Raw genomic sequence first — 21321 nt, 5'->3', positions numbered from 1 at the left:
AAAAAAAAGCTACTGAGGAGGTGATAGGAGGATGGAACGTGGGAGAAGTTGGTGAAGCCAGCAGTTTTTTTTAGTATACCGAATCTATATACCAAACATAGATGAGTACAACCAAGAAAATCGTAGGCTAAGTGAGTGGGGCACGCCCGCCTGGTTTAGCCAAAATAAGTCTCCTGAGTGTTGCGCGCATAGGAGGCCACCCAGTCAGCATCTGTGTTGGATTCCTGATACACATGCGTGGCCCTAAAGGAGCCACAGTCCCGCACGATCCTCCGTATGTCATATAGTAAGGACTGCCCAATCGACTCGAAGAGTCGCCCGCAGATCCCCTCAATTACCGTAGCCGAGTCATCCTTCAAATGGATGTACTCCGCACCCAGCTTGGGTGTCGAGGTGGTGAGATGACATCGAATGTTCAAGCCCCTGGTTTTATTGTCGACAACTAGGCCCAAGTTCAGTCATTTATTAAATAGGTCAAAAAATTTAGGCCAGCTTGACCTCGCCACTCTAGCCAATCCTAGCCCATTCGAGCATGTGCTTAATCTATTGAGACAATGATTGCTTTGTTTCTTGATACCTTCGATTCTTTTATTATCAAGATAATTTGTATGATAATATCCATCCATGTACCTCAACGAAATTCTGCATCACATTGCCATGAGAAAGATATGACAAGATATGAAGGTTATGCAATCAAATTAAGCAAATGAAGCTTTCGTGCATGTGTCAAAATTTTAAATCAAGTAGACAAATGTATCCATGGATGAAATAAAAAATCCTTAAGATGATCAGTTCCATCACTATTTTCAATATATCACTGAGTCGGTTATCTTATCCATCTCTTCAAGTGCAAAAGCGAATACTGAATCAAGTTTAATATTCCTGTTTTTTGCCTGGACAAAATATCAAAATTTATATTGACTGTGAAGAAATAAAAGATGAGATGAATATATATGGATATGCAATATGTGCTAAGAAACTCAATGCGGCTGGGGACTATTCCCTTTTTGAGTCTTGTCTGAAAACTAATGACAAGTTTTATTGCCAAATATTGGTAGTCAGAAAAGCCCATTGATGCAATAGTCAAAACCGTTGTGCTAATTTGCGACTCCACAAAGCAACAGTACTGGATTCATTCGAAGTACAAGATTTATACCATCTCCAGAAATATGAGCTAAAAGATATTTGATGCTATCTTTTTTTTTTTTTGAGTAAATTACAAGAATTTTATTGAGATTAGAGATAAAGTATACTTATATCCAACAATTGAAAAATCTACACTTATCTTCTTGAGATTTATTTTTATCCAATACTTTAATTCGTAACTTAACAAAACATTAGTCAAGCCGTTAATCTTAAATGAGTCCCAATTGCCATTTCAGAATAAATTTTAAAAATAACCAAAATAATCTTAAATGACATAACAACCACCAAGGACATAAAAAGATGCGTGCATTCTTCTTCCCATTCAAGAGCAATTTTGATTTTTCATATGAGATAAACGGCTTTAGTAACACCATAAATTTAATTGAAGATAAGTGTAGATTTTACAAACTATTGGACGTAAATGTGATGGACCTAAACTTTAGGAAGAATTTTGTATTTTTTTTTTTGTAAATGATGCTATCTCCTTTACTGGCTTTGGGTACACTGAACTGGGATGACCATGAATTGGTGTGGCAAATAAATGGCAAATGAGCCTTCTCCGCTGCATCTCTTCAAGGAAGACCGGAAAGCCCGGGCTCACCTTCCAAGTGCAACTAAGGCCTCTTCTACCCTGAGGAAGAGAAGGTGGAGGATATCGAGTTCATTTTTTTGAGGGGTGGGAGGAATAGAGGTGGTGGGCTAAGGGCCGGGGAGAGCGAAGGGAGATGATGTATACGGAAAACACTTCAAAGTATGCATGTTTTTTTAACACAAATTGGAGGCTACTTTGAGATTAGAAGCTTTCATGAGGAATCTACTAGTTTCATGGGTTGAAAATGGAATACTGAGCTAGGAACTAAAAATACTAAAGTTCTTTGTGGATGGTTGGACTGAAAATTCTATGAGATTCGTAGGTTGAGCTAGTATAACCAGCAAAATTATAGGATTACATGCTAGACTAGATCTATATTGGCTCGAATTTAATCTTTTAAAACTATAAATCAAATTTTTTTTAAATCTATTCTATAATTTTTTTCTAACTTTCCAACAATATTTTTTTCAAGTGAAGAAATTATTGTCTATACAATATACACCAGTACAGCAGTACATCTGTTCATACAATCAATCACAACTACTATAATTTCTCCCTCAAGTTCGAGTTAAGGTGTTGATTTCAAGCTTCAACTCTCAACAACCCCTTGTCTCAAAATAAAAAACTCTCACCAACCCCTGAAATATGAACACGTTGAACTGAAGAGAGAATTCAAACCAAGGAAGACCACTGGTCCAAACGAGAACTTCAGCGTAATTGACCACCAATTACGAAAGAATTTCTACATCTCGTTGCTAGCATGAAGCACATATCTTGCAACGTGACACATGCCCAATATTAACCATGCAAACTGGTCGGTCAGCGAGCAGAGATGTAACGTGTTTCATGTTCATATCTCATGGTGTTTGTGGAGTCAATATAAAGGAAGAAGTTTGACACGCAAGTTCTTGTTTGAGGAGATCCAAAAGCCCTCATGAATTACAATGCCTTACATTTATGTGTGACACCTAGTGCTATCATAATTTTGGACTTTACCCAAAATAGTTAGCAGAAAGATATTTTTTAGGTTACTTAGTCCTATATAATTTTCCAAGATCTTCTCGGCGAATAACCGATGTGAGACTAAACATACACCTGCACGAGTCCTTACATATTCTTCCCATTCAAACTCCGTCAGACTAAGAGTTCAGATCCATTTAAATCTAATCTCAAGTACCACGATCAGCCTATGATCCTCCTCTATGAACTCGCGCTGCAATATCTCCAAATCCACATAGGCTATGGGCCGAGCTCGCTCTGATACCATTTGTCACAATTTAATACCTCATCCAAAATGGCTAGCAAAAAAGTATTTTTTTGAGTTCTTTAATTTTTTATAATTATTTAAATTTTTTTGACGAATAATTGATGAGAGACTAAATACACGTCCACACAGTTCATCATAAATATATAGTGTTAAAATAACCCATGTCGCCGTATAAAAAGGGATAGAGGTTTTTTCTAGGATGTCTCAGCTAACTCATTTCAGACCACGCTCTCGTGCCGCACGCCAATGAGTCAAAGAAGTCACAATTGTTATATGGGATGTCGACTAATTGTGCGAGTCATGTCAGATGAAGTCCATCCAACTACCATATCACACTGGGGAACTAAACAGTAGTCTTACACCGGCTCATATCATGGTGAACTGAAGACGATTTATATCAATATTTTTCGTTTTGGTAAAACATAAAAATGTTCCCTTTTTTTTTGGTAAAATACATAAAAATCTTCCTCTAAAAGAATGTAATGTACATATTCCCTTTTTACATGAAAATTGGGTCAAAGTTGGATGACGTTTTTTATTAAGTTTCTGATGTCCCACATATATACTTTGATCTACCCACATATACAAGGAAAGATAATAAGAATCCTCCCAAAAATCTCGTCATCGCATTCTCTTTGCCAATACCACCTACTGCTCACATCATAGATAATTATTTATTTATTTTTATACCTAAGTGTGTAACGATATAGATAAAGTACAAGATGATGTAGCTAATGGGGCCACAAGTTAAGTAGCGTTGTATGTGGTGGATCACTATAGAGAGACTCTGTGGGTCACGAAGAGAAAGCTGCTTAGGACACTCTGCGATGTATTTTTTTATTTTTTTAAATATATCCATACTCAAAATATATGAAGTTTTGTTGCAGCAAAAAATAAAAAATAAAAAATAAAAATAAAAAGACAGTTCCTCGTTCATTGTTGGATCTAGATTTTATATATATATATATATATATATATATATATATATATATATATATATATATATATATAGGAGATTAGATCAATCACGCCTTATATTACGTTTTTTTTTATTGAAAAATATTTGATGGATCAGATTCAGCAAATCAAATCCAAATCTCCGTGATGCCTTGGTCCGCTCGATATGGTCCATATAATAATTTCTTATTTATTTATTTTTTTATTTTTTTTTATATAAGTTGGTTTATGATTGGACCGATCAACCGCTGAGCTGGTGGACCTGCTTACGTCGTCTCGTTTTGACCTCTGACCAAACTTCTTGTTTGTACTAAAATATATATTGACACTCCCCGTCTAAAGGGCGAGAGGGCAAGAGAGCAGGGGAACTAAATCCAATAGAGAGCGAGGCAGAGAGAGAGAGAGAGAGAGAGAGAGAGAGATGGAAAAAGCCATCGGCAGGCAAAGAGTCCTCCTCCAGCATCTCCATCCCTCCTCCGGATCTGACGATCATCCGACGCTCTCTGTTCGTATTTCGACGATCCGTGTTTACTTTCTTGATTGATTTCAGTTTGGGATTCGTAGGGGAAAGGATTTGATTCGTTTTCTAAAGGGTTTGTTGGCCTCCATTTATCTGTTTCTTGACTTGAATTGGAAATGGTTGTTTCTTGGCAGACTTCGATTTGTGCTGCTGGGGACAGCGCGGCGTACCAGAGGAGTTCTTGCTTCGGAGACGATGTTGTTATCGTCGCGTAAGAATTCCTTGTTCTCCGGTTCGATCGATTTCATTTCTATTTCTTGTATTTAGTCCCTTTGGAGATGCTCAGAAATCAATTGTCTCTGAGTTGTTTTGGGATCGGTTTAAGCTTGGTCTTTTGCTTTTATTATATATCTAAAATGGAAGATCATCTCAAATCTTGTTGCAGAAAAGATGTATATAGTTCAATTAGAAAAGACCCAAAATTGTCGTTTTTTTTTTATAAAAAAAAATCCTCTTCTTTATTTCTCTATTTGGTCCCTTTATTCTGTATTTAGTGAATTTATTTTTCCATCAGTCGTTTGTTTGCTTTCGTTATGCATGACTATTTGTGTGATCAGTCTTGTGAAGCTCTTTCTTTCCGAATAAAATGGCCAAGACTTAGAGATGAAGTAAGTTATACATTTAGTAAGAAATTTCTCCTTTTTTTGTATATTTCCCCCTATTATTATTATTATTATTATAATCTGTTGATACTAAGCTTCCAATAGTTCTGTATTCCCGTTATAATAGGAACTCTTTGAAACTGTTATGGAGTAAGAGCGGCCTTTATTTTTGCAGATTTACCTGGAAGGAGACCATTTTAAAATTAATCAGCGACTGTTATAATAGCTGTTACTTTCAATTATATCAATAACTGAAAAATAATGCATCATATGTTATAGCTGGTGGCCTAAGTTGATCTCTGTCTATTAGCAACCATATGTTAAACTACTACCAGAAGAATTTTCTATGGAGAATCTGTATCCTTCAACTGTCCATCAAAATGGAGAGTTTATTTTTCAGACTATAACAATTGAAACATCATTAGCTTTCCATAATATGATGGAAGGGAAAATATCGGTAGCAATACAAAGACCTTGCCTTTGGAAGCCATCTAAACCCAGTCATTGCAACCAATTATCATGTTTGAAAGAACACATGAACGGACTTCTAAAATGAGACCACACATTAGATTCTAGTATCCAGAGCTAAAAAGGTGGTTCAATATTACAATTTGCTTTCAATGACAGCAGTTGCACCTCAGACCTGAAGAATCTTGCAACTCTGGATTTGGGAGCCCACAAGGATTCAGCATATATAAACTTGCCCAATAGAGTTATATTAATGGAAAAGAGAACAAACTGAATTTATTTGTTGTTTATGATATTGCTAGCATAGCAGATTAGTACCTGCCCTATTTTGACATTTTCTAATGTACAATTATCTATTCTGTTATGGCATTGGTTGATGTAGTTTTATCATGTACTTCATTCTGTCTTGTAAAGATGGATTGATAATATTTCTTTCTTATGCATTATTGTGATTTATGTATGTCAAACAGTGCTTGTCGTACTGCAATTTGTAAGTCCAAACGAGGGGGCTTTAAGGATACACATCCTGAGGACCTGTTAGCACCTGTTCTTAAGGTTTGTAAATTTTTCAAATTTTCACTGGCAGACAACGTGCTGACAATCAAATTGGTCAAGATCTTGTAAATGTTAAAATACTGGGGTTATCTTGTTTCACTTCATGTTATGCAATCCCTGACAAATTTTCTGTTGCAGGCATTGTTGGATAAGACCAAACTTAACCCAAGTGAAGTTGGTGATATCGTTGTTGGTACTGTATTGGCACCTGGATCCCAGAGAGCAATTGAATGCAGGATGGCAGCATTTTATGCGGGTTTCCCTGGTATTTGTGTTTCCTTGTGCTCTATGCTTGTAATATTTGTGAATGTATCCTGTGCCTTACACTGCCTTTGTGGATAAAACAGAAACTGTTCCTCTCAGAACTGTGAACCGACAATGTTCGTCTGGACTTCAGGCTGTTGCTGATATTGCTGCTTCTATTAAAGCTGGATTTTATGATATTGGTAGCATTTTACTGTGGTTTGCCTTGTTCTCGTGTTTTTTGACTAAACTCTTCGCCTTATTAGTTTTATGTTACCAATGCAGGTATTGCAGCTGGGATGGAATCTATGACTGTAAATTCAGTTGGCAGGATTGTGCCAGTTAATCCCAGAGTATGTCCTGGATACCCAAAGCTTCTTACATGCTTTCTGTAAAATTAGACATTATCTAAGATCCTTTTGCATCAAAAATCCACTTGTTATGCTCTAGGCAGAGATGTTTGCACAAGCCCGAGACTGCCTTCTTCCCATGGGCATGACTTCTGAGATTGTTGCACAGCGTTATGGCGTAACACGACAGGAGCAAGATCAGGCTGCTGTGAGTTTTGCATGTCTATTTGTTGTTCTTGTGTGGCAAGCATATGCTAATTTTGTTTTATTTTTTTTCTCTTTGGTTGTCTTTTCTTTGTTTAGGTTGAATCTCATAGGCGGGCAGCTGCAGCAACTGCTGCCGGCAAATTTAAGGAAGAAATCATTCCAGTAACTACAAAGGTGAAATTACTGCAATCAGTTCCTATGATATATGTCTCTTTTTTGAACTCTATTATTAACTTGTAAGAGGTTTTATAATTACTTAGTATTAAAAGAAAGGAATTCTTTGCATATATGCCCCTTAAAAACCCTGTACCTGTGTATTTGGCCTACAAAGTTGATATTGCATATATACACCTCTAAAACTCTAAGATTTGCATATATACCCTTCCTGTCATTGCACTTTCAGTTCTAATATTCTAGTCATAGTTTTCTAGTTTAGAAGTTAGCTTACCCATTTACTAGTTTCCCCTGGATTACATATATTTTTTGAAATTTTGAGGTGAATATCTAAAACTTTGTGCCACTAGTTTATATGTGTTTTTTGAAAGTAATTAAGCACCTTTTGAAAAGTATACAGGCAAAAATTGCTGAAGGGATAGCATGCTAGACAATATCTTGATGTTACTTTTAATTTGGAGGATATCATCTTAACACATGGAGTGCATGCAATTTTCATATTTGGGAGGAGCTTACTTGAAAATTTCATTTTTTTAGAGGTGTAATATGCAAGTTTTGCACTTTGGATGGTGTTATAATACTTCCATTCGTGCAACCCTGTAGGTTGCTCCTACTAGCAAATGACAGATTTAACCTCCATACATTCCATTAAATAGTTTTATATGCATGGAGGTATTTTTGTCATTCGGGCCATGCCATAAATGCACCTGTTTTTCTTGAAATAATTGCTTCAATTTAAATGCATTGATGGCCTTGGCCAAATGACCAAAAATGCCCCATTTATAGAAAATTATCTACTGCAATACATGAGGTAAATTTGTCATTTGTTGGCAGGAGCAACTTACAGAGTTTCTCCGGTGGTTAAATTTTAACCGCGCCCTCATATTTGTATGTGCGAATGCATGTATGTATCTATCACTTTTTGAAGGACAAATGAGCAATTAATTCTTTTGAAGGGTATATATGCAAAAATCCCAGGAAGGGAAGAACACCAAGAAATTATAAACAAGCAATTGGCTAAAGAAGTACTTCTGCTATCAATTTGTAGAGATAAATTTGGGGATAAAATAAGAAAAAAATCTCCGATTGTATTCCCTTACAATTATTTTAACAGGTTTTGTTTTATTCTTCTTGCTGTTATATTTTCTCAATGTTGATGTGATAAATGTTATCCTGTGAAGATTGTAGACCCAAAATCTGGAGAGGAAAAGCAAGTCACAATTTCTGTTGATGATGGAGTTCGGCCAGACACATCAATGTCTGTTCTTGCAAAACTCAAACCTGCATTTAAGAAAGATGGAAGCACAACTGCTGGTATTAAAGGCATCTTGTGTGAATTTTTAGAAATATAGCTAATTCTTGGCCTATGGATATTAATTTGGTCATTGCAGGCAATGCTAGTCAAGTGAGTGATGGTGCTGGAGCAGTGCTTCTCATGAGAAAAGATGTTGCAATGCAAAAGGGGTTTCCCATACTTGGAGTATTCAGGTTAAACATTCCCATTTAAAAGTAAACAATTCCAACATATGCTACAAAAATTATTTATCTATCTAGATTTACTTAAGATGTTGGAATGCTTGATTTCTGTATCTGTACTTACCTATTCTCTTAGTGTAGTCACTCCATCCATAACTAGATTCACACGCTCTGGTGGTAGGACCAATAACCTTCTTTCTTTTGGCAATTATGTTCTCGAGTCGCTTGACTAATTATCGGCAGGGTTTTGCCCATGAAGCATCCATTTACAGAATTATTGATATAATTATTGATTTTTTTTGGGATATGTATTAGCACAGCTTATGGTTCTTGTTGGTTATGCTCTGCCCAAAGTTGACATTAGTTATTGTAATTGGAAATTTGAAATATTATTAGAAGCTTTATTTTGCTATCAGCTGATTACATACATTAAATGGGTTACATATAGTATGTGGTGTATTATAATTTACACGAGATAAGTTTTATTGAAAAAATATATGTACTGACCTGATTAGGAGTTTTGCTGCGGTTGGAGTGGATCCTGCTGTAATGGGCATCGGTCCTGCTGTTGCAATACCTGCTGCGGTGAAAGCTGCTGGTCTTCAGATTGATGATATTGACCTTTTTGAAATTAATGAGGTAATAGTGTGGGGTCAACTTCTCTAACCTATTATTTCTATTTATTTAATGGAAAATGCGAAATTAAAATTTTGTTTTTTGTTTATCTAGGCATTTGCCTCCCAATTTGTATATTGCTGCAAAAAGCTGGAGCTAGACCCTTCAAAAGTAAATGTTAATGGTGGTGCTATCGCTCTTGGACATCCATTGGGTGCTACAGGTATTTAATAAAATCATTTTGTATAACTGTGTTATGAATATAACATGCAACTATAGCTTGAAAAAATATTGAAGATTGGTGTCTGAGCTAAATTATTCACTAGCATTGTTGACAAAAAAAGAAGTTAACTAGTAGCTGTGCTCCATAATAGTCTTGTCTATGAAAAAATTGTCTAAAGATATTTTAAGAAAATAATAAGTTCTTGCAGATCTAATGGTTAGGGACTGTAATATCAGGGTACAATTGCTGTTGAGTCTTATGTTTCATCATTGACATCTTAGAAATGTAAAGTAAAAAAAAATGGAACTGGATAAGCTTTTCATTTGATTATTTATTCAAATATATTTTGCATTATTTGGTATAGAATGAACTTCAGGCTGCTTTAATCACCAATCACATGGAAAAGTTAGTGTCATGGGAATGAGGGCAAAATTGCATTTAATGAGGGCAAACTGGATAGGCCTCACTGCTTTCTTCCTTAACCTGTTCTCATATGTCAGAAGTTTTGTGCATCTGCTGAGTATGATTGTAGATTTTGCCTAACAAGTATTAACCTTAAGTTGCAATTTGATTTTCACCAAACAATCCAGAGTTCATAATATCTACCACATAATTTGGTTACGGCTTTTCATTCATAGGTAAATTTACTGTATTCTATTTATTTATTTCCAAAATTTCTAGGTCTGCACAAGGTCAGTAGAGTTCTTTCTATATCTTTTAGTTTAAATATGAACTTTGGTGATGTTTTTAGAAATTGTTTTTTATTTGCATGAGTTTTCAAATATTGGATTTTCTTTTTTCTCTAATCAAACTCATCAACTTGCATTATTTTATCTGGCCATAAAGTTAATTTCAAATATTATGAATTATTTGACACTACTGGCTTCTACTCTTTTGCATAATCAATGTGGCCAAAAAGGAATGGCACTTCCAGATTATTTAGTGTTTGAGATGTTACACAATCCAAATCTGAAATAAAATAATATGCATAAACAATTTATTTTAGGTTCCATATGGATATCATTAGGATAAAATTCATGCAGACAGTTTGCCACTGAGTTGCTAAATACAACAATAAAAAATGGTCGAGATTAATATATGGAAATATATTCAAATTTTTGGTCCCATACCAGATCTAATGGAAAGGACTTCATGTTGAAGCAATTCATATTTTTGGCATGTTGTTTCATCATATTTGAGGTCACTATAGGAGTCCATTCATATGCGAGCTACGTGCAATCCAAATGATTGGACGGTAGAACTAAAAACCCATTCCCACTACTGTGGAATCAAATTTGGAGCAGAATCCGGTCACTTTCTGTTTGCTTTGGGTTTACATTCGTCTCAGTCACATGTATGTGCTGCCGGGGCCAAAATGCTGCCTGTAAATCTTGCAATATTCATTTTGGCTCATTCAGACCTTTTTTCATACCAAAAAAACAAAGAAAAGAGAGGAAAAGTCATTTTTGTTATTTTTCCTGTCCGCAGGTGCCCGCTCTGTGAGCACTCTTCTAAACGAGATGAAGCGCAGAGGCAAGGACTGCCGGTTTGGAGTGATTTCTATGTGCATAGGTCCCACCCTCCCTCCCTCCCTCCCTTCCAATTTGTGTGCTCTTGTTTGTTTATGTGCGTAAGTTGGCTAAGGTAACTGGTTTAAAATATATGGCAGGTTCCGGGATGGGAGCTGCAGCTGTTTTTGAGCGAGGAGATGTGGTAGATCAGCTCAGTAATGTCAGGAGGATCCAGTCTAACAACCTGTTATCCAAGGATGCCATGTAGCTTTCGACATTCACAAGTTTTATACTTATCTTGATGAATATTGCTTTACACAGCAAGATCTGGAAAGTGATGGATATCCCAATTAACTGTAGTGGTCCTCTGGGAAATAATAAGCATCACAGTGAGTTAGGTGATGCGTGGCTTTAAATTGGTTGATCAACCTCCATAGACCATCCATTGTTTGGACCATGATGGATGTATTATTGATTGAAGGTTCTACCATTTTCTCTGTTTATTGTTGTCTTTCGGAAGTTGTGATGTGATATTTAGCATTGTTCTTGTGATGATCTATCTCGATGTGTCTTTCGCTCTTTGTTGAAGAAATTTCTGATCAATCTGTGTTAACATAGAAGAAAGGTGATTTCATGCTGCAGGAACTTTTAACCCTTGATTTGTCTCTTTATTTAATGCTAAAACAATTTAATTCTATTTTTAGGCTTTGGACATATGATAAGAACTTTGATTTATTAAGCAGGCTGCTTTTTTCCCCTAAAAAGCAGTTTAAGATCTGCGTGCCCCGTGGATCCCAATAATCCCAGAATTGCACTTGGGGATGGTTGTGCTACATTGGGAAAATTGATTGTAACACCATTCTTTCAGTTCATCGCATTCGCGGGTTTCAACTTAAGTCATTTCTCTGTTCTTTTGGCTAGTTTTTTTTCAAGAGAATGATCTCAATTTAGAAACTTTTATACTTTTGCTTTTATCCCCAACTTGTATAATTCAACCATAAGTGGCATAGAATGAATATGTTTCATGGTGAAAGAGGTGGATAAAAGGAGGGATAAGTTGGACCAATAAAATGCAATGCCGGAGATCATTAGGATGGCATTAGGGAACCTACTGCAAGTGCTAATGCAGGACCAAAGAAGGGAAACAAGGGTTTAGGTATAGTGGTAAGAGTAAGGGGAAAGAGAATGGTTGGCAAAGAAGATCAATTAGTTAACAGCTTATATCTCGGTTGGCACCAATTTCTAAGAGAGAATGCTGGGTAAAGTTTTTTTAAAAAAAAATGAGTCCTTCTTTATCACTGCCCAACGGATGGTAAGAGATCAAAAATGGAGGATGCATTTGTTTCACCCAAAATATATGAGAAATGTCGTTATCCAAGAAAAGACATCTTGAATAAATTTACTTACCCATCGCCTATAGACTATCCTCACCTAAATAGTGACTCCATGCTTACCCAAACTCTTTAATTTCCATAATTTCCAACTTAAGCATTGCACAATGATAATATATTCCTCGAACTTGGGCTCTTTTCAACACAGTTTCAGAGCATTTTGATAGCTGATGTTATGCGGGTGTAGTTTCATAAGATTGTAGTTCTCTTTATTTACACTGATTGTTGTATTTCATCGCCGTTTTTCTGTAATGCAGCATACTTTTTGTTTGTACCAAAAAGAAAAAAATTGCGAGTTACACAAACAAATCAGTTCCATAAGCACTAGGACATGAAAATTATAAAACACCCTACTGCCTTTCAGGCCTCAAATCCATGCAAGATATTTGCCGATGGGGCTACCTTACTTAAATATTGTTTTTTTTTTTACCCATATAGCCCTAGTATGAATACATTCAATAAAATTAGAAAATAACAAATTTTAGAACGTTCAAACAACTCCATTCCTCCGAAACACTGGACGTTTCTAAAGTAACTGCGTAACTGGCCACATACAACTATAGAAAGCCATTTAATTCGTGATTTCATTAGCTTCTCTAGATGTATGCGCCGCTTGCCACGTTTAAAAGAAATGATAACAATAATAATGAAGGGCAACCGGTGGACGGATGCTTGCTTGAAATGGGAAATAAACGATTTAAACAACCGAGACATAATGAGGTGCCCCCACGGCGCTGCCCCCTCGACAGTGCCCTTGCAATCCCGGAGCCCTTGTCATCTCCCGGACGTCAAAGAAACGTTCACCGTCCGATATTTCGAAGGGCAAGCTCGAACGGCGGATCTAGCGGTGGCGTAGGAGGTTTTGCCGCGGGGTTGATCGTCGCGGGACCCACGTTTGTGCTGTGAGGCGCCTCACATGTGAGGCGCCGTGTCGGGTTGTCGCTCGACGGTTGCCGGATGGGCCGCCCTCGTCCCTCGAGAAGATTAAGTGCACTTGAATTATTTTGCTCCTTTTGAATTCTGGACTCCTTTTGGTTCGCGGCAAGGGTGAAAAAAATATTGATGAACGAAAAAATAAAAATATTTTATATTTGATTTTTTTTAATAATAAAAAATTTTAAAAATAAATTTTTATATGTTATAAAAAAATTTATATGAGATATAGAAAAATTATTTTTCCACCTGCTCAAAATTGAGGTAATATTTTTTTTTTCAAAAAATTTCTCTTTATTAAAAGTGTAATATATATTTTATATAACTTTTTCATAAAAAAAGTAGATAATCAACCAAACATAAACCATCTATATGTAAAAACTACTTTTGAAGCATTATATATCTGGGTATTAGCTTTTGAGAAAAAATATTTTCTATGGATAAATTTTTCTTATGAACCAAACGAGTTCTCTAGATGAAGATATCATCTTTCAACCATATTTTCAGCATTTTTGTAGAACTTCCTTTATTTTCCCCAAGTTATTAAACTTTTCGGAGGTTGAGGTATTCAATTATTTCTTTTTATTTTCTTCTTTCTCCTTTTACTCTGCAAGTCATTAACAATCCATGCTCCTTGATAAAAATAAGTTAAAATAGTAATGATTAGCTTAATACTCACTCATAAATAGCCATTTTCTTAATTGATTAGCACTTTGAGAGTCTGAACCGGTAGCAGGTCACTCTCATTTACAAAATTAATTAGTAATCGATTAAAAAAAATAAAATACTTATATGTAAAAAATATTATATGTATAACAAGAAAACATTGTAAAACAAGGAATAAAAAAGTACGTTGCTAAGTTCTAGTTCTTGTTTTCTTTTTTTTTATTGGTACATCAAGTGCTAGATCTTGTTGAATCATCCAAAGAGATACTTAGTTCATAAGCTGGCATGCATCTTTTGAATGCATGCAACAAAAGGAAACTGCCATTTCATGCATTGATAACATCCACACTGCGTGAAATTTCATAAGTAATGCTCCTGCAAGATATGACAACATTCTGGCAAACGATTTTAGATCATCAAATCAGCCAATAACAAGAAATTATATTGTATAGGATGTATACCATATGATCATGTATATAGTTAATTATAGTCGTCTATTTTTGGAACAATGCATTTGATGAATAAGGCTTGTCATGGGGTGCATAGGACTTAATTTTTCATTAAAAAACAAGGAAAAGTGAACACAGGAATAAGCCAATTGTCAGATTCTCAGTTACCCACGTACGCATAGAATTTTTATGCGGTAGCTGTTTCAAGCAACGAATCAGCAAGGTACCATTTGGAATGATCGACGGCAGATATGGATTCTGCATATAAACTTTCTATGGATGCGTACGTAGTTGAGAACCCTTCTAAGAAAAACCGAAACTGGGGCCTGCAGAAAAGCCGGCAATCCAGAAGCAGTATTCTCTTGTCCCTGTCTTCCAGCACCGTCCAGTCCAAGCCAAAAAAGAAGTCCGCATCTAGATTCTCTACGCGATCTCTTGATCTGCCGTCCATTTATTCACGCTTTCAACTCAGTAACGGTCAGATATCAAAACAGCGGCCCAGACTTAGTTGACCGCATATAGAGTTTATGCATTCTATCCGTATGAGAGAATCTAGACTTGGACCTATTTCAACTCCGCTCCTTCGGCTTCCCATATTTGTCCACTGGCGTTAACCGCCCCGCACGATTCGCAAAGCATCAACTCGGAGAAAGGGTGCGGGTGCCGTCCCCCCGATTCCCGGCGCCGGTCTTTTTTCTAGAGGGAGGAAGTAGGGGGGCGCGAGTCATCCTCCGGCTCGATGTCGACGGTGTCGAAGGGGCGGCCGGCGGCGGTGGCGGAGGAGTCGGAAGGGGACATGGTGGAGAAGGACTACGTGTGTCTTTCGGAGGAGAGCTCCTCGTGCTACGTCGGCGGCAAGGGCGACGACGGCGGAGCCGAGGATGAAGAGGAGGAGCTGGAGCTGGGACTGAGCCTGGGGGCCAAGAAGGCTACCGGTGGAGGCGGGAACCGGGGAGGGGCGCCGTGGCGGGACTACTGTAGGATTCTCACCGCCGAGGACTTCCCGTCGCTGGTGTCGCGCGCTTCGCCGCTGTCTTCCTCCTCCTCCGTCTCCTCTTCGGCGACGCTGGTCGGCGGCGGTAGCGCCGGCAGCGCTGCGTCTCGGAGGGTTATAGTATCCGGTTTGCCGGATGCCGCGGGGTCCGCCAATCCACCACCCAGGTGACCGTTAGGGGTTTTCCTTCTTTTCCTTTTTGTTGCAGTTCTTCCCTTTTATTACCTTTTGAAGGGGGATTTTAATATTTTTTCTCAAATTTAGAATCTCTCTCGATTGAATGCCTTTTTTATTTATTTGACTATTTTAGGTTTTAGGCCTTTTTTTTTTCATTTTTAAGATACCCTCGGTTTGATGCTGAGGTTTATTTGATATTCCCTTGTCATTTATTTATCTTTTTTTAAGGCTATACTGTTCTTCATCAGTGAGTTAGATTAGTTGGATCTAGCTCCTGTTCTACGATTAAAGATAGCTTATTCTTTTTTTTCCATGGATATTATTCTTATGCTAACAATGAGTGGTTTGATATATTTCAGTTTAGGGTGGTGTTGTTTTATATATGATCTTTTCTTTTGCATCGTTTTCTTGTGTTATTGCTATTATTTCTCTTCTTGATACATTCTCCTCCTGAATTGTATCAGCTTGTTGTAGGTCACCGTCTCACTAATATTAGATCCGGCCCTTAGGACAGAGGCCACTGAGGCCACCATATTAGCTGCTTCACTTGGTTTTGATCGTTGAGGCTTTACTGTGGTATCACTCTTGGTTGTGGCACTTCTAGTGCCAAAGCTCGGAAATTAAAGATGAGGTTTGAAAGATGTAGGGCAAAGTTTGAAGACTCTTGTTTCAGTTTCAGTTGGGCTTACTGAGTTTCATTTTTAACCATTTCAGTGATTTACTGAGGTTCTTTTTTAACCATTTTAGTGATTTACTGAGTTTCTTTTTTAACCATTTCAGTAGTTTCAGTTCAGTTTTTGAGTTTCGACCAAATATTGCGAAATAATCATGTAAAAATAAGAAAATAAAAAAAAAGTCCTGGAAACATACATCACATGATCTTAGATTATGTTATACTGTTTGTAATTCGGATTTATATGTTTGGTAGTTCCAGTGTAAAAGCCTCAAATTGTAAAAATCATTCTATTCTTTTAAAAAACAATGGAAATAATATGTTACATTCATTTGGTTGATAAATTTTTAATTTAATCCATTAAATTCTAATCTTGTAAATATCTATAATGTAGAATGTACCGATGTTAAACTGCATTTTAAGTATGAACTTGATACAATGATTATGACCATATCAAGAACCAAATATCTGAAAATGACTTGTAAACTATAGAGCATGAAGAGTAGACATGGTTTAAACTAAGATCTTGTAAATCCAAGCTTAAATATTGGGAATCCAATATTAAGCTGGATCAATTTACTGCGTTAACCTCTCCTCTTTGTCCTCAGAATTTGACCTTAAAAAGTCTCCTACATCATGGTAAAGCTACTTTTTATTTGAATTTAAACCAAACTCCTTTTAATTCAAAAGAAATAAAAGTGATTCAAAAGTGAGAAAAATAATTGATAACAAATATCAAAATTTTTAGTAATCAAGAATAGCTAATATCAGGTAAAGTTTCAAACCTTGTATGTTGGTGTTGAATGTCTAGCTCAGAGGAAATCAAGGATGTGCTGTATAAGTGGGAGGGGGAGGTGAGAAGATGGTAGGATGTCCTTGTAGGAAATTGGTAGTGTTTGGTGTGGTAATTGTCATGCTATTTTGACATTTGGTTGGACTATTTTTTCTGACTTACTAATTTACCCAGATTGCTACCTTGTGGATAGTAAACATCAACATCACACACAAGAACCCTAGGAGTCGAGTTTAAGGAAGTTGGTGTTGATGCTTTCATTTATCCTCTTATTTCTGCTTCTATGCAAACACACTTGCATGCATACAGAAGCATCCACATGAACACATGCACATTTCCATGTATATATGTAAGTACATATATATAATTGGTCAGGTTTCAGTTATTCAATTATAGATTGGCATAACCCTAACACGAACCTGTAATATTTTGGCTTTAAGTTGGTATCCAAGGGCAACTTAAATTCTAGATCAGGTTCAGATCGAATTAGCAAGCTACCAGCCCCTATTGCCACCCCTAGTAATTGATGTAATACTTGGATCTTGATCTAATGGTTTAGGTATCCCTCAGTCCATTCCTTTCAATTATGATGGCACCCCCAATTCTCCTCTTTTGTTTCTTCTCTTACGTCCTCCCACTCTCTTTTTATTTCTAAACTCCCTGCATAACCCAACACCACACCACAACCCAGAACCCTTTGTAATATTAGATTCCCAAGTCCCATCTTGTCCCTTTTTTTTTTGTTGGCGCGGGGTGGGGGGGTGGGTTGGAAACAAATGCTGCTGATGGAGCCATGGTGGATAATAATGGCAATGACCATCATAATCTAAGTCAAGGATGGTTGTGCTCTCAATTCATGCTAGCATCCAGCTTCATCAGCCTTTCTTGTACACATCAACACCTCCCCCACTCCCTCCCTTATTTTCTCCCTCCCTCTTCTCCCTAAGACTGCATTTGGAAGCGGAATGAGGAGAAACAGAAGTGTCTTAACCTGCCTACACACCTCTTTTTAGCCAAACAGTCATTTGAGCACACGAAACATGCCACCTTTTAGAATGACAGAATGTATATTTTGTTATCCTCCTAACTCATTTACCCAGTTAATCTTGGAATTACTTACTCCAATAAAAGATGGAATAATTTTGCCTCCCCACCCCCCCTCTAAAAAAAAAAACAAAACAAAAACTTACTCCATTTAATCCAATTATTCTGTATTTTTTATTCCACTTTTGAATGCAGCCTAAGAGTTTTGTTGGAACTGGGGAAGGTCAAGACCACATCCTTTGTTAGGTTTTTTTCTTGAACGTGAAATTGGGCCATAATAAGCAAGCTAAGTTCACATGGTTTCAATCTAAATGAGCCAAGCTCCCAATTTTCTGAACGAAGCAATCTGAGCTCAAACTGGTCTGACACTATATTGGCTGAGCTTGTGCTCGGTATTTATAACTCAACTCAAGCTTGCCCCAGCTTGCTTGTGTTTGGCTCGTTTGCATTCCTAGATGCATGGCATGATTTTTTACTTGGTAGAATTGGTGACTTGGGCTGTATGGAAATGGATACGGATTGGTATAAGAGATGTCTTGTATCTAGGATTTTGTCAGGATTTTAATTTTTGTGCAGTGTATGGCATTTCTTATTTCCATATAAGCATGTTTTTTCCTATTTTTCGTTCTATTTTTATGTTAATCTAATCTTGTAGCACCACCGTTGACCCACCCACCCAATCCCTCCCCCACCATCACCAAAAAAAAAGAAAAGAAAAAAGGAAGAGAAAAAAAAATCCTCTTCCTCCTAGCATACATACAAAAACCAAACATAAGCTTATCATTTTAATCCTATTTCTCTAAAAGTAAGGTTGGACGAATTTCTCTGTTTAGAGTACTATGATATTGATACATATGTGTTGCCTGAATTTTTTTTTCTTTTTATTCCCCCTTCCCAAATGATTTTAATATTCTTGCATCGCTCTCTCTTTTTTGACTGATGAGCTAATTATTTATGTTATTTTAAAATTTTTATCCCGCAGCACTCAGATGGTGGTGGGATGGCCACCTATAAGAGCATACAGGATGAACAGCATAGTTAACCAATCCAAAGATAATGCATCCTCAAATGCTGCAGTAACGACAACCCCCAAGAAGACCAATGAAAAGAGCAAAAACATTACAAAAGAAGTAATTGCTAAGGAACTTGAAAAGAAAGGGGGGCTTGCTGGGAATTCTCTCTTTGTCAAGGTGAACATGGATGGGGATGTTATCGGGAGGAAGGTCGATCTCAATGCCCATCGGTCCTATGAAACACTTGCAGGAGCACTTGAGGCCATGTTTCACAAACCAACATCAGCACTTGGTGCTTCCATATGTAAGTTCATAAATCCTACAATTTTTTTTGTATTGTCAATGTCAATATCTTTTTTTGATGTATATATGTCAGTAGATAAGTCTATAGATGTGTTTGGGCTGGTAATCTTTAGATGAGACAGTAATTAATTTAATCACCATGGATAGTGGTAGGTGGCTCAGGGACCTCAAAGTTGCATGATGGCTCCTCTGAGTTCTTACTAACATACGAGGACAAGGATGGAGACTGGATGTTGGTTGGAGATGTTCCATGGGGGTATGCATTTCCTTTGTGCTGATGTTAATGTGAATTATGACAACCTACCAACTTGCTAAATTCAACAAATGCCTATACAAAAACAATCATGTCTGTCACTTTGTTAGTGAGATAGTACAATTGTGCATCAGAGTCATTTAAATAAACTAATTGCTCGAGTTTCTTGGGAAGGAATATTTCTATGTTTGACGTTTATGTTTTCTTTCTTAATCTAAGACTCCAAGTTTATCCATCTAATTTCAATTTGGTTTTTATAACAGAATGTTTTTGAGCACTGTCAAGAGACTTAGAATCGTGAGGACCTCCGACACCAGTGGGGGGCTTGGTAAGTCCCATCTCTAGTCAATCTTTATATGGAAATGTCAGATGCAATCATTTTATAACTGAAACAACCAATCACATACATTCATTTGGACCATGGCACTGACCATGGCACTACAAACTCATGATTGTCCGTGTAAGACATTGGAGCCTTGTTTCAGGATATTAATGCTTTGGCTTATCTAAGGGAAAGTTCCATGAGTCTGGTGGCGCGTTGTTTGAATTTGCATGGTTTTGTTGTACGATTAGTTAGTGCACATATATTAATTGATTGACAGCTTAAGAAAGAAATATGGTCATTGATCTTTGATATGCTTACTTATGTAAGAAACATCTCTGCAGCACCAAGGCTTCGTTCCTCCAAGTCCAGTGGTGGACTAGGAAACGTTCCCTAGCATCAAAACAAGGTTTTTAGTAGTTGAAGATCGTTGGAGAAAGGTATAAGATAAGGAGTATGGAGGATTTTTTTTTTCTTTTGTGGTGGGTGAGCAGGTGGAGGGTGGGTTTCGGGGGCCTTGGGGGTTGCTCAACGCTACAACTGTCATTTGTTTCATTTTGTTATTTAATCCCCCTTTTTTTTGTTGTGTTTCTGGGTGGTGGTTGTGGTGGTGGAAATCGTGAAGTTGAATGTTCCGGTTCCCTTTTGTTGGGTGGCTTGCAAGATATGACATCATGTTTACGTTGTAGCATAATGTTACACACTTGGTAATACATTAACTCTTTCTTTCAATACTGTAGGTACTGTTTTTTCTGCTTTCCTCCTGCTCAGTTCGAGTTGTGTCAATCTTATTTGTTGTAAATGTACATTGGAAATATTTTCTTCTCTTGGTGCTCCACAAGTTTGTATGTGTGACCCAAGGCTCGGTAGTCTTTGGTTATTGATCGCAGAATAAGGCCTTGGCAAAGCTGAAATAGTTGCGAACAAACTATTCAGAAGCACATGCTTACATTTCTGGCAGAATGATTTCTATCAAATCTTGTTGATCTTTTTTATCTGTTTAGCTGCGTATGGATTATGCATGTTTGGATAGATTGTCTAATTAGCTTGGAAGAAAGCTTTGAAGAGGAAATTAGCTTGGCTTGCCATGATTTATGGGCTTTGATTTTATGTAAGGATGTTATAGATGATCTAACATTCAGAGTGATGGACTTATTTTCCCCAACATTGAAGTGTTTTGGGTAGAAATTTTTGTTTGGTATATCACTTTGTAGCATGATTTGAGAATGAGCGATGAATAATTTAGATACACTTGTTGGCCTACAGATTGTAGATACAGAAGTTTTGGGTGAAACTGGACCTGAACCTAAGTTGGGCCACTTCTGACGATAACAGAAACAAAGGACCAAAGTGTATACGTCCATATTTACTGCATTAACAATTTGTATATCATTAGCATGGTAC

At 37.0% G+C, this 21321-nt stretch overlaps 2 protein-coding genes across 2 annotated transcripts; both read left to right on the top strand.

Annotated features, from left to right (window-relative positions):
- The first annotated feature begins 4301 nt into the window (after positions 1-4301).
- On the top strand, positions 4302-11498 carry LOC103717936 (3-ketoacyl-CoA thiolase 2, peroxisomal). Its single transcript, XM_008806523.5, has 14 exons — positions 4302-4467; positions 4617-4693; positions 6023-6107; positions 6246-6372; positions 6455-6553; positions 6636-6703; positions 6801-6908; positions 7004-7081; positions 8263-8395; positions 8473-8569; positions 9073-9196; positions 9287-9395; positions 10884-10967; positions 11065-11498. Exons 1-14 carry the CDS (start codon positions 4384-4386, stop codon positions 11172-11174), a joined length of 1383 nt encoding a protein of 460 aa, XP_008804745.1. The 5' UTR covers positions 4302-4383; the 3' UTR covers positions 11175-11498.
- A 3446-nt stretch (positions 11499-14944) lies between these two features.
- Positions 14945-20912, top strand: LOC103717948 (auxin-responsive protein IAA12-like). Its single transcript, XM_008806534.6, has 5 exons — positions 14945-15506; positions 19009-19343; positions 19490-19598; positions 19859-19923; positions 20262-20912. The coding sequence occupies exons 1-5, from the start codon at positions 15085-15087 to the stop codon at positions 20312-20314; spliced, it is 984 nt and encodes a 327-aa protein (XP_008804756.4). The 5' UTR covers positions 14945-15084; the 3' UTR covers positions 20315-20912.
- Positions 20913-21321: the final 409 nt, after the last annotated feature.

The sequence above is a fragment of the Phoenix dactylifera genome, chromosome 6 (assembly GCF_051530095.1).
Source record: "Phoenix dactylifera cultivar Ajwa chromosome 6, Ajwa_hap1_PhDact_Kaust_v1.1, whole genome shotgun sequence".
Lineage (NCBI taxonomy): Eukaryota > Viridiplantae > Streptophyta > Magnoliopsida > Arecales > Arecaceae > Phoenix > Phoenix dactylifera.
The sequence above is the reverse complement of the archived record's forward strand: the minus strand, read 5'-3'. Positions and strand labels throughout refer to the sequence as shown.

Coding starts and splice junctions, on each gene's coding strand:
- LOC103717936 (XM_008806523.5), top strand. CDS start 4,384: ATGGAAAAAGCCATCGGCAGGCAAAGAGTCCTCCTCCAGCATCTCCAT. Junction 9,197..9,286: donor ACCTTTTTGAAATTAATGAG/GTAATAGTGTGG, acceptor TTGTTTATCTAG/GCATTTGCCTCCCAATTTGT. Junction 10,968..11,064: donor AGTGATTTCTATGTGCATAG/GTCCCACCCTCC, acceptor AATATATGGCAG/GTTCCGGGATGGGAGCTGCA.
- LOC103717948 (XM_008806534.6), top strand. CDS start 15,085: ATGTCGACGGTGTCGAAGGGGCGGCCGGCGGCGGTGGCGGAGGAGTCG. Junction 15,507..19,008: donor TCCGCCAATCCACCACCCAG/GTGACCGTTAGG, acceptor TTTATCCCGCAG/CACTCAGATGGTGGTGGGAT. Junction 19,599..19,858: donor GTTGGAGATGTTCCATGGGG/GTATGCATTTCC, acceptor TTTTTATAACAG/AATGTTTTTGAGCACTGTCA.